Raw genomic sequence first — 11,903 nt, forward strand, 5'->3', positions numbered from 1 at the left:
CGGCAAACGCCCTGATCTCCCTTTCTTTGTTATGAGTTCATGAAGCTCAGAGCTGAGGTGAGCAGGGGAGCTGAGGTGAGCAGGGTAACTGAGGCCAGCACTTGTTTCAGTCCACATTTACTGCAGAAAAGCCTGTTTCACGACATCAGTGTCAGGTTTTTAACACAGTCATGACTCGTGTCTGGTGACGACCCCCCTCCCCCTCCCCCTCTCCCCATCCCCACCCACCCACACACACACCCCGCCCTGTGTTAAAGTCACACTGTTGTGCAGAGTGCGTGTTTCAGCGTCAGTAGACGGCTCCCAGACTCGGTGCGGCTGACGGTGCTGTTGGTGGTGTGTGATGCGTCGGGCCCGACTGGGGCAGACCTAAATGTGCACCCTGCTGCTGGTACCAGTTCTGGTGTGTGTACTCCCCCATGCAGGCGGGCGAGGAGGAATCAACAGGAGGCTGATAAGGAGCCTGCCCCCTGCTGGTAGGATCCATCATTGCGTTACTCTTGAAGCTGCCGTCGATGCTTGTGTTGTTGCTGTTATTGCTGCCGCTGTTGTTGTTACTGTTGCTGTTGTTGTTGTTGTTGTTGTTGTCCCACACAGCTGGGGATGGAGGAGAGTTGCAGGCCATGGAATCGCTTGCGTCAGGACTGTGTTCAAGAGGAATATCCCCGAGTGGAAACTCGCCGCTCTTGTAGAGCTTCTTAAACTTGGAGCGACGGTTCTGGAACCAAATTTTGACCTGGAAGAAAGAGCATCGAATGTTGAGGCAACTTCAAGAAATTCGAAAAAACAACTTAAAGCAACATTAAAGGTGCTGTAGGTAGGATTGGGAAGATCCAGGACTTAGCCCAAAAAAATCGACTTCTCACTTCCCACAGAATTGGGCTACTTTTGAAGTGTTACAGTACATTTTTTGTCTGCTGGTTGGGTGGACCAGACCTTCACAAACACACACATAAACACAAAACACACACACACACACACACACACACACACACACACGCCCTGCAGCCCAGCAAACAGACAAGTACAGTCTACAACCAGCGGACTACTAACAGAGGACAACAGACAACTGGCTGAGCAAAAATACAAAACAACAGATTGGTTTGTGCGTCAGTGAATTGGTCTACATTTTAACAGAGCTATATTGATTTATTTACGATTATACTGTATCTAATTTAGGACCTCGGTGAAATAACTGTTAAGTAATAATAAGGGAAAACTGCTATTAATGCTGGTACACTAAACATGTATGGTGTTACTTTGTAGATATTAGAATACATTTGGCAATTCTACTGTAGTTTCGCTGTCGGACTTTACAAGCAGTGTATATGTTTTTGGCAGGGGGCATATTTTGAGTTCTGGTTTTGGGCTGGTGTGGATTGGCCGTTGGGCTGGTTTTGTCATTCAGACCTGGCAACCCCTGCATGGTCCTGCTCTCCGTCCAGGGGCCTTTGGACTTGTTGTTTAATATACTGTGTTAAAGACTGTTTGACAGTATTTCTTTGGCTCTAGAGGATTTTTTTTGTTTAGCCGTGCCCAGCATGTCTTCTCCTCTACACCTGTTTTGCGTCTAGCCTCGTCAGCCTTGCCTTCGTGTTGCTCGTCCTCGTTGCCGTGTTAGCCAATCAGCGTTTCCCTCCTTATTCCAGTTCCCTGATCACTCCAGCTGTGCCTTGTCTTGTGATTAGCTCTTTGTGTATTTATGCTGTGTGTTCCCTTTGTTCTGTCGTCGTATTTAGCGTCATGGATTTCTGCCTTTTTCTAGTGTCTCGCTGTTTCCCAGTGTTCCTGGTTGTATCCTGTTTTAGATATTCAAGCTTGACTTGGACTTAAAGGTTATTTACGTAAGTCACTAAAACATTGAAAGTCCTAACCTGCGACTCCTGACGCAGTGACACAGAGCGTTTTGTCCCCCTTTCCCAGAATAGTAGCGATGTTGTGGAAAATGTATACTGTGTATACGCAATTTACTGCTGACTCCTAGCCGGAGATTACATTTCAGTAGAGGTAACAGAAGGGAATGGTGCACATTGTGCTAATTTAGTTTTTTTGGGGTGTCGAGACACGGCAGAGTTAGTCTCAAAGAAAACTAACTGTGCCGTAGCTGACAAAAGATTTGAGCTGAAAAACGTAGATGAGCCAACGTGTAAACACTGCAGGAGAAAATGGACTTCTTAGAGGTGCATTACTGTCACCAGGTGGACTGGAGTCGCTGCACTCTCATTCGTGGACTCGCTCAGTCTCATTATGTTCCACTCGGGAGTGGCTGCTTAGTCAAGTGCAACACCTAGTGCAACAATTTGAAATACCAGTCCGGTCCGTTGTTACTCAATATCAAACTAGTTTGAAAATGTTCCAACTCTTAAAGATGCTAAAATACTCTGTAGTGCTGAGGGGAACTGCAGAGTTCTCTGTGCGTTCGTCAGTTCTGATTAGAGGACTGATTTAGCTTCTTTTTTTTTTAGCTTCTTTTAGAACATTGTTTTGGATATCTCCCCTAGAAACTCCACTTTTTGCAACTTTGTTTCCAGCAGCAGCGTTTTCAGTGGAAAAAGCTCCGGTAAACCCAGTGTACGCCTCCTGCCCAGCACAAAAAAGCAGACAGGCAAAGTCTGCAACTAGCTGGTGGCAACATAGGGGAGCATTTAGTAGCTAAACAGCAAGGTATTATTCTCAGGTGTTGGTGGAGACCAAAACCAGAGCTAAAAGAGAGTGAATATTGGACTTTCAACACACTGAGCACAACGCTATATATAGGCCAATATTGTATTTTTTAGCTTGTTCCTCTACTACCGAGTAACGTAGCTTTAAAGACATTTCCTGTTGGCTTGCTTTATTAACTTGACTATCCCTTACAACGTAGTCCCTCCAGGATTTTGCGATATTGCGATCGCGCCAATTCACACGAATTCAACCAATCACCGTGAATTTGGAGAGACTCGCAATTTTGACCAATCACTGCAACTTTTCCGCAAATTTGACCAATAACCTGAAGTTTCCCGCAAATTTGACCAATAACCTGAAGTTTCCCGCAAATTTGACCAATAACCTGAAGTTTCCCGCGACTTCAACCAATCGCAGCAGTCCCACTTGCACTCTGAGAGCCACTGACCAAGCAGGGATGAGAACGGGTTGATCATTTCCTTGTTTCTGAACTTCAGTGCAACAAACATACAAAAGACATCGCAACTTTTATCGCAATTTTTTACAAAAGCTCCCGCAAAATCAGGCATTTTGGGCAGCAACAATCTCCAAAAAAGGCTGCGAAATCCTGGAGGGCCTGACAATTGTTTTCCCACCTGTTTTCAGTTTAGTTCCTTAATCTAAATTTAGAATGGCTTTTAATACATAGTAGCGCTGTGCCATTTTTCTTTCTTGTTCCTGCTTTTATGTATCCTTTTTCTGATTCTACTGTATGCTTTATTCCTTTCTGATTTTTAACTGTATGTTATGTTTTATTCTTGTTACTTGATACACTTTGGATACCTGCTGGTTGCTGTAAAGGGCTATAAAAATAAATGTTGATGATTGATCAATTATTCTTCAAGTGGATCTACTAAACTGTTGCCAAAAAAAAATTTCTCAAAATGTTTTTATTAGTTTTTTCTTTACTAGTACTAAACCAGGTCACCAGTAAATAATATGTAACTTCCATTTAACACAAGACATTATCTAAGAACTGTAATTGGCCAGCAGAGGTAATGTCAAAGATTATTTATAGCTCCTTTAAATGTAATATGATATGATGAGAGCTATTGTAATGCTTGTTTGTTTAAACAATATCAAATCCATGTGAGCAACAGACCAAATGACATGGTTCACATTCACACGCCTGAAGTTGAGAAGATTGTCATGCCGTTGTTTTCTTAAAGCTTGTGTAAGCAGCCCGAGCACAATAATGAGCAATGATTGACAGCAGCCACAATGAAACAATCCGCGCCACAAGTTTTGTCTCTTATCGCTCAAGCGAAGATAATCCATGTGGTTGTAAATCACTGCGGTATGACTGCGTAAACCAGACTCACACTGCAGTGAACAACTCACAGGGCCTAGGGTCACTGACTAACATTCTGGCAAATGTATTTCTATTGTATTATATGATTATTTTTTTATCCACTGTATACTGTAGTATTTTATTCTTAATTTATTATTTTAAATGTTATCTTAGTGCTGTCAAAATCGATCTTGCAAATTATAGCTTACTATAACCTACAGCTTAAAGTTACTGTATTAGTCATGCCTTCTCTTCAACCTCTTCATACTTGTTCATACGTTCACCAAGAAACTTCATTCAAGCACTTCAACTCTTCACAGTGCACACACTTCAAACTATCTCTGGCACTTCAACTTCAACTTTCAGCTTTTATCTTCTACACATCAACTGACACCACTATGTTTGACTTTTTTTTTTTTTTTTTTTAACAGTCAGCACAAGTTCCCTGACATTTCAACTGCTTTAATCTCGTTCTCTTTAAGTGACAGTTCAGCTGCTTTCATCGTTCACGCTTCAAATGACAGTTCGGCTACTTTCAGGGCTTCCTTATAATCTGATAACTTACCTACGGGGTAAAATATTTCAAACCCATTCAGTGCTTCAACTTCAAATGATATTTCAAGTACTTTTAAAGGCTTTAACTTAAGCTGCAGCTCCCGTTCAACATCCGCCATGCAAATAACATTTAAGACATTGGAACGTGTTTACTCCTATGATTTTCAGCGTAAGAATGTCATTCTTTTCAGAAAAATGCATTGTTACTGAACTAATACTGGATGGCGTTCCCTGCAGCCTCACCTGTGTCTGTGTGAGGCCCAGCTGTGCAGCCAGCTCAGCCCGCTCTGGCAGGGCCAGGTACTGTGCCGACTGGAATCTCCTCTGCAGGACTGCCAGCTGGTAGCTGGAGTAGATGGTCCGGGGCTTGCGCACCTTCTTGGGCTTCCCGTTGACCATCCGAACCTCCAAGTCTGGTTCCTCTTTCACTGTGGAAGGAAACGGTAAAAAGCCATGTAATATTCCTGCAACACTACCTGTGGGGACTCTTTTTGTGTTTTGTAGAACATTATAGTCAAAACGTCATGGTACCGTCAACTTCTCTGATATTCTAAATGTAAACGAGACTTCTTTTTTCACACTAGTATTATTCTTCAAACAATAAACAGATTTTGCATTAGGTCTCCACATGGCAGAGAAGTTGTAGCACAAAAATAGCCACGGCCGCTGCAACCCCGAAATTTCAAAGAAATTCCGCCAGCACTCTGAACTTATAATTTTGGTCTGAGTGTCTCCCACAGCCGGGGAGGGAGACAGAGATTTATAGGTGCTTTTCATGTAGCCTGGAGGCCCGCTTGTATACATCTCTCCCGTTCGTGCTGTTATTCTTGTATCCACATTTTTTTTTTTTTTTTTTTTTTGCTCTTCTTTTAGATATACAGCCAACCTTACTCACATCCATTTGTTTACATTCGATCAAACATATTTTGTATAGGAAATGCAATGCAGTGTTGTAGCATTTCATATATTCATGCATTTACACCTTCTTACAAGTTGAGTGTCAAACACTTGCACCAGATTTGACTTCCCAAATCTTTTACAAATATTTAAACAGTGACACGGTGATTTTGTCTGAGGTGAACTGAATACAATGTTTTCAAATCAGCCTTCGTTATTATTTATGAAATTAGCCATTTCTGGAAAAACACCGGCTTTTGGACATACAAGGTTTTCACCCGACAGTGACAATTTCAAAGAGACTATTGTGAATATGTCATTACGCAATTATTAATGTACACAAAATGTCTGTTACTTTTCTTTACAGCAATAGGTAACGTTACCATTAAGGGCACTGTGGTCATTAGGGGTGTAAGAAAAAAATCGATACACTTGAGTATCGCAATATTTTATTTTGCAATACTGTATCGATTTTTAAAAACGCAATATTGATTTTTTTTTTTTAGTTGATGTGCAAAAATATTCATGTAAGACAGTGGTTGACGTTTATGTTGTGTTTAAACCCCCTACCCCTAGATGGCTATGCTGAGACACACCATTAGTGTCCTCGCCTAGCAGTGCCTAGCAGTGCCTGACTTTTTGCTAGAAGCTAACAATGTAGCTACGGCTGAACTTTGGCCTACTTTAGCATATAAACATTAGCTCACCTGTGAAGCACAATCCCAAACTGGCAGTTTGATTTTCTGTGTACTGAATTGTTTACCTAAAGTAAACTTCTTTGACTTTTATGCACATCATGTCTTTTTTTAAATATTAGTTTTTCTAAAATTATACTTTAAAAAAATCCCAATATATCGCCTTACGCACAGTATCGAAATATATTGCGATATATTGAATCGTGACCCATGTATCGTGATACGTATCGTATCGCCAGATTCTTGCCAACACACAGCCCTAGTGGTCATGTATTAGGCTCTTGTTCTCTGAACGTTAGCAACCTGAAGGCCAGTTTCCGCTCTACGATTGAAAACAAAACGCATATTGGGTGTTTTAAAGGTGGATTTCACTGTTTTTAGACTCAATGTATTTAAATTACAATACTTTTGGACCAAAAGAGAAAAAAATGACTCAAGAAATCCAAATCCAGAAATATAATTTAGGGCTAAGCTTTGAAAACAGGCTTTAGACCTTCATGTTAGGAAATAAAATTTCAAAAAGTAGCATTACTACAACAATGACTGTCATTTGAGGGGGACTTTGACTCATGAACCCAAAATAATTCTGGCTACGCCCCTGTGCTGTTTGTCGTCTGTGGATTGTTATATCTGTTTTTTTAAAGATAATTTTTTGGGCTTTTTATTTTTATTAGATAGAAAGAAAGAATGGAGGAATGGCACGCAGCAAAGGGCCGGATTCCAACCCAAGGACTCAGCCTACATGGGGCTCAAACTCTTTTTATATATATATATATATATATATATATATATATATATATATATATACTTACTCACATTATTTAACCAATCATCTTGTTTGGAAGATGTATTTATTATATGTTATTTAATTTGTATTATCCTTTAGGCATTTATATTTATCTTTGAATTCAATTTGTCACCTGTTTGTGTAATTGTCTGATTTTTTTTGTTTGTTTGGGTGCGGCCACGGGGCCTTGCATGATAAGGAGCCGTCCTCGTTGGATGATTCAAAGGGCCAAGGCTCACTGACATGTCGTGACACCTAACGTGCGTGCGTGGCTGTGGGCCAAAGTCCCGCGGGGCCATTTCCAGGAGTCAACTCCCAACTGGAATGTCAAAAACAGTAGACCAGTCGCTCAAGTTTGTTTTCCCTATAGCTCTGTAGTTTGCGCAGACATCTACCAGGTTCCAAAAAAAAAAAAAAAAGCTTTTGAACACAGTCTGGCTGTATTGGAACTTAAGTTAAAGTTAAAGAGCCAAAATGATGTTTGTTGTTCCAAATGTTGTCGCTATATCACCTGTATGCTGAATTATAGTATTCTACGATTAGTGTATTCATGTTAGCATGGACTGTTTAGGGTAAATACTGTATTGAAAAATAATCCAGCTGATTGACTTATTCATTCCAAGCATGAAGTTGAAAAGTCCCTTGCTTGAACTAGGCCATAGCTTCCTCCAAACAAATGACTGTCCAGGCTGAAGCGTTATCTCACCAGATATACCCAGAATCCCCATTTGTTCTCAAGTTCAGTACAGTTTGAAAGGTATAACACATCATTAACCTTAAATATTGCTATTCCTCATGAAATATAAATGCATTTCAAGAAATGCTACTTTTTACAGCTGCACTTTAACATGATTGAGTAATTAATTTAGATATATAGTTCAGAAGACAAACAAAACTTAATTCTTAATCAAATATCTGACATGTTTGGTTTTTTTTAATCATAAGACACTGTCACAGGTATGTGTATATGGGGAATAGAAGAGAGTCTCAGTCAAGTCCCAGGTCTCCCCTACTTGTGTACTGTATTCACTATAATACCATAAGTACACTGTAATTCGGAAGTTCGTGATTAAGAGAGCATCAGCTTGATGGTGTAAAAAACACAAACAATAGTTTTAGGAGGCTGTGGTAACATTTTCTTCGTGCGTAAAATTCATGCGCAATTATTTGGTTTTTGTGGTCATACATCAGTCTCAGGTGATCAATGCGGCTTTTCTTTTTACGTTTTACAGAGCCATGTGTAAGTAAGTCATTTAATTCAACAACAAAAAATATCTAACCAGTGATCAGTCAGTTCTACCACTTCAAAAAGTAGACATATTGGGTTTAACTCACCACTGTCCTGCAGCGTTGAGTGGACCTCCCGGCTGAATGCACCGTGCTCTCTGTACGCTGAATGCGGGTAAGGAGGGTATTCTGCCTTGCCAACAGGGTAGGCGCCGCCAGAACCCATCCCGTGTAAGTTAGTATAGTGGTGGTACGCGTACGGGTTCATGTGTTGAGCTGAGTACGACTGCTGCGCCGGGTAGAAATCCTGCGATCCGTGGAGCACACTCTGGCCGCTGTAGAAGCCCATGTCTGTGGATGAGGACTCCGGCAGGGTCGGGGAATCTTTGGTCGCCGAGATGGAGCTCCCAGCCATGGGGAGGGTTGGTTTCTTCTCCTCGAAGACAGGTGAGGACTGCCCGTTCATATTACAACTTTGTCGCTCTAAACTCTAAACCAGGAGTGTTCAGATAGAGATAGACTTTAAGCCTGGAGCTGGCGTTCCCAAACTCCCTTGACGCAGCAGCCGGGCTGTCCACCGTGGCGGCGCCCAACCCAACTAGAGCTCCTAATTACAGGGCGCGCCGAGCTGAGCCAAGCCGGGCAGGGCAGGGCAGAAGGGGAGTGGATGTCTTCTTCTCATTGGCTCGGGCCGGCTCGCTCTCTGTCTCTGCCCGGAGGCCAAGACAGCGCTGACTGTCGCCTGTCTGGCTCCCTCCTTCTCCCCACAGAAACCTCCAGTAAAGCCTCTCCTCGGGCACACACCAGAGCGCATTCACACAGTTGGCAAAGCCTGTAAAGTCCTCTTAACTAACAGTTACCTCGACCTATCTTGAAGACTTAACATAGAAGACTGTCAGCAGCAGAGATAAAGATTTGACCAAACCACGCATATTGGTGTTGTGATAAGGAGTGTTTACGTATTAGCTTAACGACGCTGCCTCCTATTCAAATGCAGATACAAAGCTAACTGCTGTTGTCGACCCATGCTGGCAGTTATTTACAGTTAATTAGGGCTCATTACGTGTTGACTTGGGACCCCCAGGCTTCTCCCATGCCCCCAGGGAAGAGAAACAGCCACCATATATTTACATGACGGTGATACACCTCGCTGTTGGAAGACTTTATCGATAGCAACATGAGCTAGGAGTCAATTTACTTCAGTGGCGCGGAAAGTTGGACTGCACATACCCGCAACGTGATGTAAATGTTTGCCGTTTTCTTGTAACACACTAGAACTGCAATTTCTGCAACATGAAAAAAAAAAAAAAAAATTAAAATACATTTTGGACACACAAAAATGTCCCTGAAAGAGCTCACTTTAGTAGTGTCGTAATCTCACCACCAGATGTCACTGTTGGGACTTTAAACGAAAGGAGCGCCAGGGACTCAGCTCGATGGTGTTTTAAGCCCTCAACGTCTCCTTCCAGGCAGCGCTGCGACCGTTTACTTCAAGGCACCTAACCATAACCCTAACCATTGCCTAGTCCTAGTGCCTTCCAGGCAGCGCTACTAATGTGATATCATTTTAAAAGGATAACTGAAAAAACATTGGAGAACCCTTTTTCAATTATGTAAGCACATAATGTAATCTGAAAACTGCTGCCCTGGTTAAAAAAAAAACAATGCAACTCAGCTCTATAATTTCTAAGTGACCCCAAACTTTTGACCGGTAGTGTATATTTCATGGAACTGAAAAAAACAAACAAGTTGATATTAACCCCTAATCAACAAACACACACTTAAAAAGTCTTCCAGTGCATTGTTATGCATACATTCTTATATCCAAAGCAAGTGCTTTCAGCCCCATCAGATGAGCTCTTCACCAACACCACCCATTCAGAAAGCTATTAGTTATATAAAAGCAGATATTGCTACAATTCTTTTCATATAACTTCTGATGTTTAGGTCAGTTTGGTGAAGTATGCATTCCTAGAACTACCACTTGGGAGTGGCAGATAGATTAAGTTACCATTTATCCATTACTTTTCACTACTGTTCATGTTTGCTAAATCACACCGTGCTGTTCACGTGTTTCAGACTCAATATGTAGATTTTTTATTTTTTTTTCTTAAACCTACATTGTGTAATTTTTTGAGTTGATTCTTAAAACCCCAAAAAAAAACTTTGATCTTTCACAAATATGTACTCATTCATGTGTAATTACTTCCACCAACTAATCAAAGTATTCTTGTAAGCGTAGAATCTGACATTCAGAATCATTCAGAATACATAGGAGCGAGTCCCTCGAATGACGGCAGCCATGTAGCGCCTCCATCTTTAAAATACATTAGCCAAAGAGGGACATACCTCCGCATTTCGCCCTCTTACACCTATCGGCACCGTGACGAATGCCAGGGGGAGATTACTCGCCAGGGAAGCGAAAAAAGAGAATTAAAACAACAACGCGACAGGCAAAGCAACAAGACCAAAGTTAATATTGGAGTAGCTAGAACAGCTGTGTGTAAACGATGGAGATACTAAGAGCTACTTTCAGGTACGGCCACTGTAGCAGGTATAACCCGCTCAGAATGGGAGGGGCTAGAAAGTAATGTTCCTGTACTATATACAATTTCAACGCTAGATGGGAGAAATTCTTACACAATGTAGCTTTAAAGATCCCATTTTCAGGTTCATTCTTGTATTTTGGGTTTATTATTCTAATACTGTCTGTCTGAACATAACCGTTTTCACCCTCTGTCTGAAATGCTCCGCTTTAGTGCCTGGATCTTTAAGCACCCCCCCCCCACCCCCCCGAAAAAGTCTGTCTGCTCTGATTCGTGGCGGCTTGTTTAAAAGGCACAGTTTCTGAACACAGGCTGCATGTATTTCTCTGTGGATGGAGCATTTTGATACACAGTAGTTAAATAGCACCTCAACCTGATTTATAATCATAAAAGACATGGACATCTCACTTTTAACTTGATAATATGGGACCTTTTAAATCAAATAGTTATTTACGTTTTTTTTTCAAATTAGTTAAAGCGTAACTCTCGCCAAAATGCAACTTAGCGTGTTTTTGTGAATGTACCCGAGTCAAACTTTAATTTAAAAGCATAATTAGGACGGAAGCGCCACTTTTAAGTTTTCTCGTTTTGGGTCAAATGGCCTTTTGAATGGGAATGCTAGGGGCATTACTATGATAGCATCAAAATTACTATTTTTAAAACATTAAGAAAGCTCGACACAACATGAGACTTTGCTCCAAGTATCACCAGGGGCTCTACACCTTAACGAAAGCATTGACAACATTGTTTGTGTACAGAGTTTACTAAAAAGAAAAGGTTTTGAACGACTTGCTTTAGCAGTTATTTCCGGGCGCTACCATCTCCGAATGCAACGTAACAGGGAGGAGAGTAAAGACGGAAAGCTCCTAAAGCTTAGTTCCATATAAATGCACGTATTATTTGTTGTTTTGTCGTTAGTGAAAAACAATATTGACCTTGTAAGTTGAAAAAGGAGCTTCATGTAAGAATGACATTTCCTGCTATGGAGTCCGTTCATTCGCATTCAGAGATCGCCTATTTTTGACTGGCGAGATGGTAGCGCCCGAAAACAACTGCTCAAGTAAGTCGTTCAAACTATTTCTTTTTAGTAAACTGTGTACACAAAATGTTCTCAATGCTGGAGTTCATGTGTAGAGCCCCTGGTGATACTTGGAGCAAAGTCTCATGTTGTGTCGAGCCTTCTTAGTGTTTAAAAAATAGTG

At 41.3% G+C, this 11,903-nt stretch overlaps 1 protein-coding gene across 1 annotated transcript; it reads right to left on the reverse strand.

Moving 5' to 3' along the window:
* Positions 1-231: 231 nt before the first annotated feature.
* Positions 232-9,550, reverse strand: LOC116045078 (homeobox protein Dlx3b-like). Its single transcript, XM_035994823.1, has 3 exons — positions 8,264-9,550; positions 4,793-4,977; positions 232-736 (listed from the first exon to the last, which is right to left on the reverse strand). The coding sequence occupies exons 1-3, from the start codon at positions 8,619-8,621 to the stop codon at positions 290-292; spliced, it is 990 nt and encodes a 329-aa protein (XP_035850716.1). The 5' UTR covers positions 8,622-9,550; the 3' UTR covers positions 232-289.
* Between the last annotated feature and the right edge of the window lie 2,353 nt (positions 9,551-11,903).

Source organism: Sander lucioperca, chromosome 2 (genome assembly GCF_008315115.2).
Source record: "Sander lucioperca isolate FBNREF2018 chromosome 2, SLUC_FBN_1.2, whole genome shotgun sequence".
In the NCBI taxonomy this organism is placed as follows: domain Eukaryota; kingdom Metazoa; phylum Chordata; class Actinopteri; order Perciformes; family Percidae; genus Sander; species Sander lucioperca.

What these genes read in the sequence shown, in the direction of transcription:
- LOC116045078 (XM_035994823.1), bottom strand. Translation starts at nt 8,621, where the DNA reads ATGAACGGGCAGTCCTCACCTGTCTTCGAGGAGAAGAAACCAACCCTC. An exon ending in CTCAACGCTGCAGGACAGTG is followed by an intron (nt 4,978 to 8,263) that starts GTGAGTTAAACC and finishes TTCCTTCCACAG; the next exon opens with TGAAAGAGGAACCAGACTTG. An exon ending in TGGGCCTCACACAGACACAG is followed by an intron (nt 737 to 4,792) that starts GTGAGGCTGCAG and finishes TCTTTCTTCCAG; the next exon opens with GTCAAAATTTGGTTCCAGAA.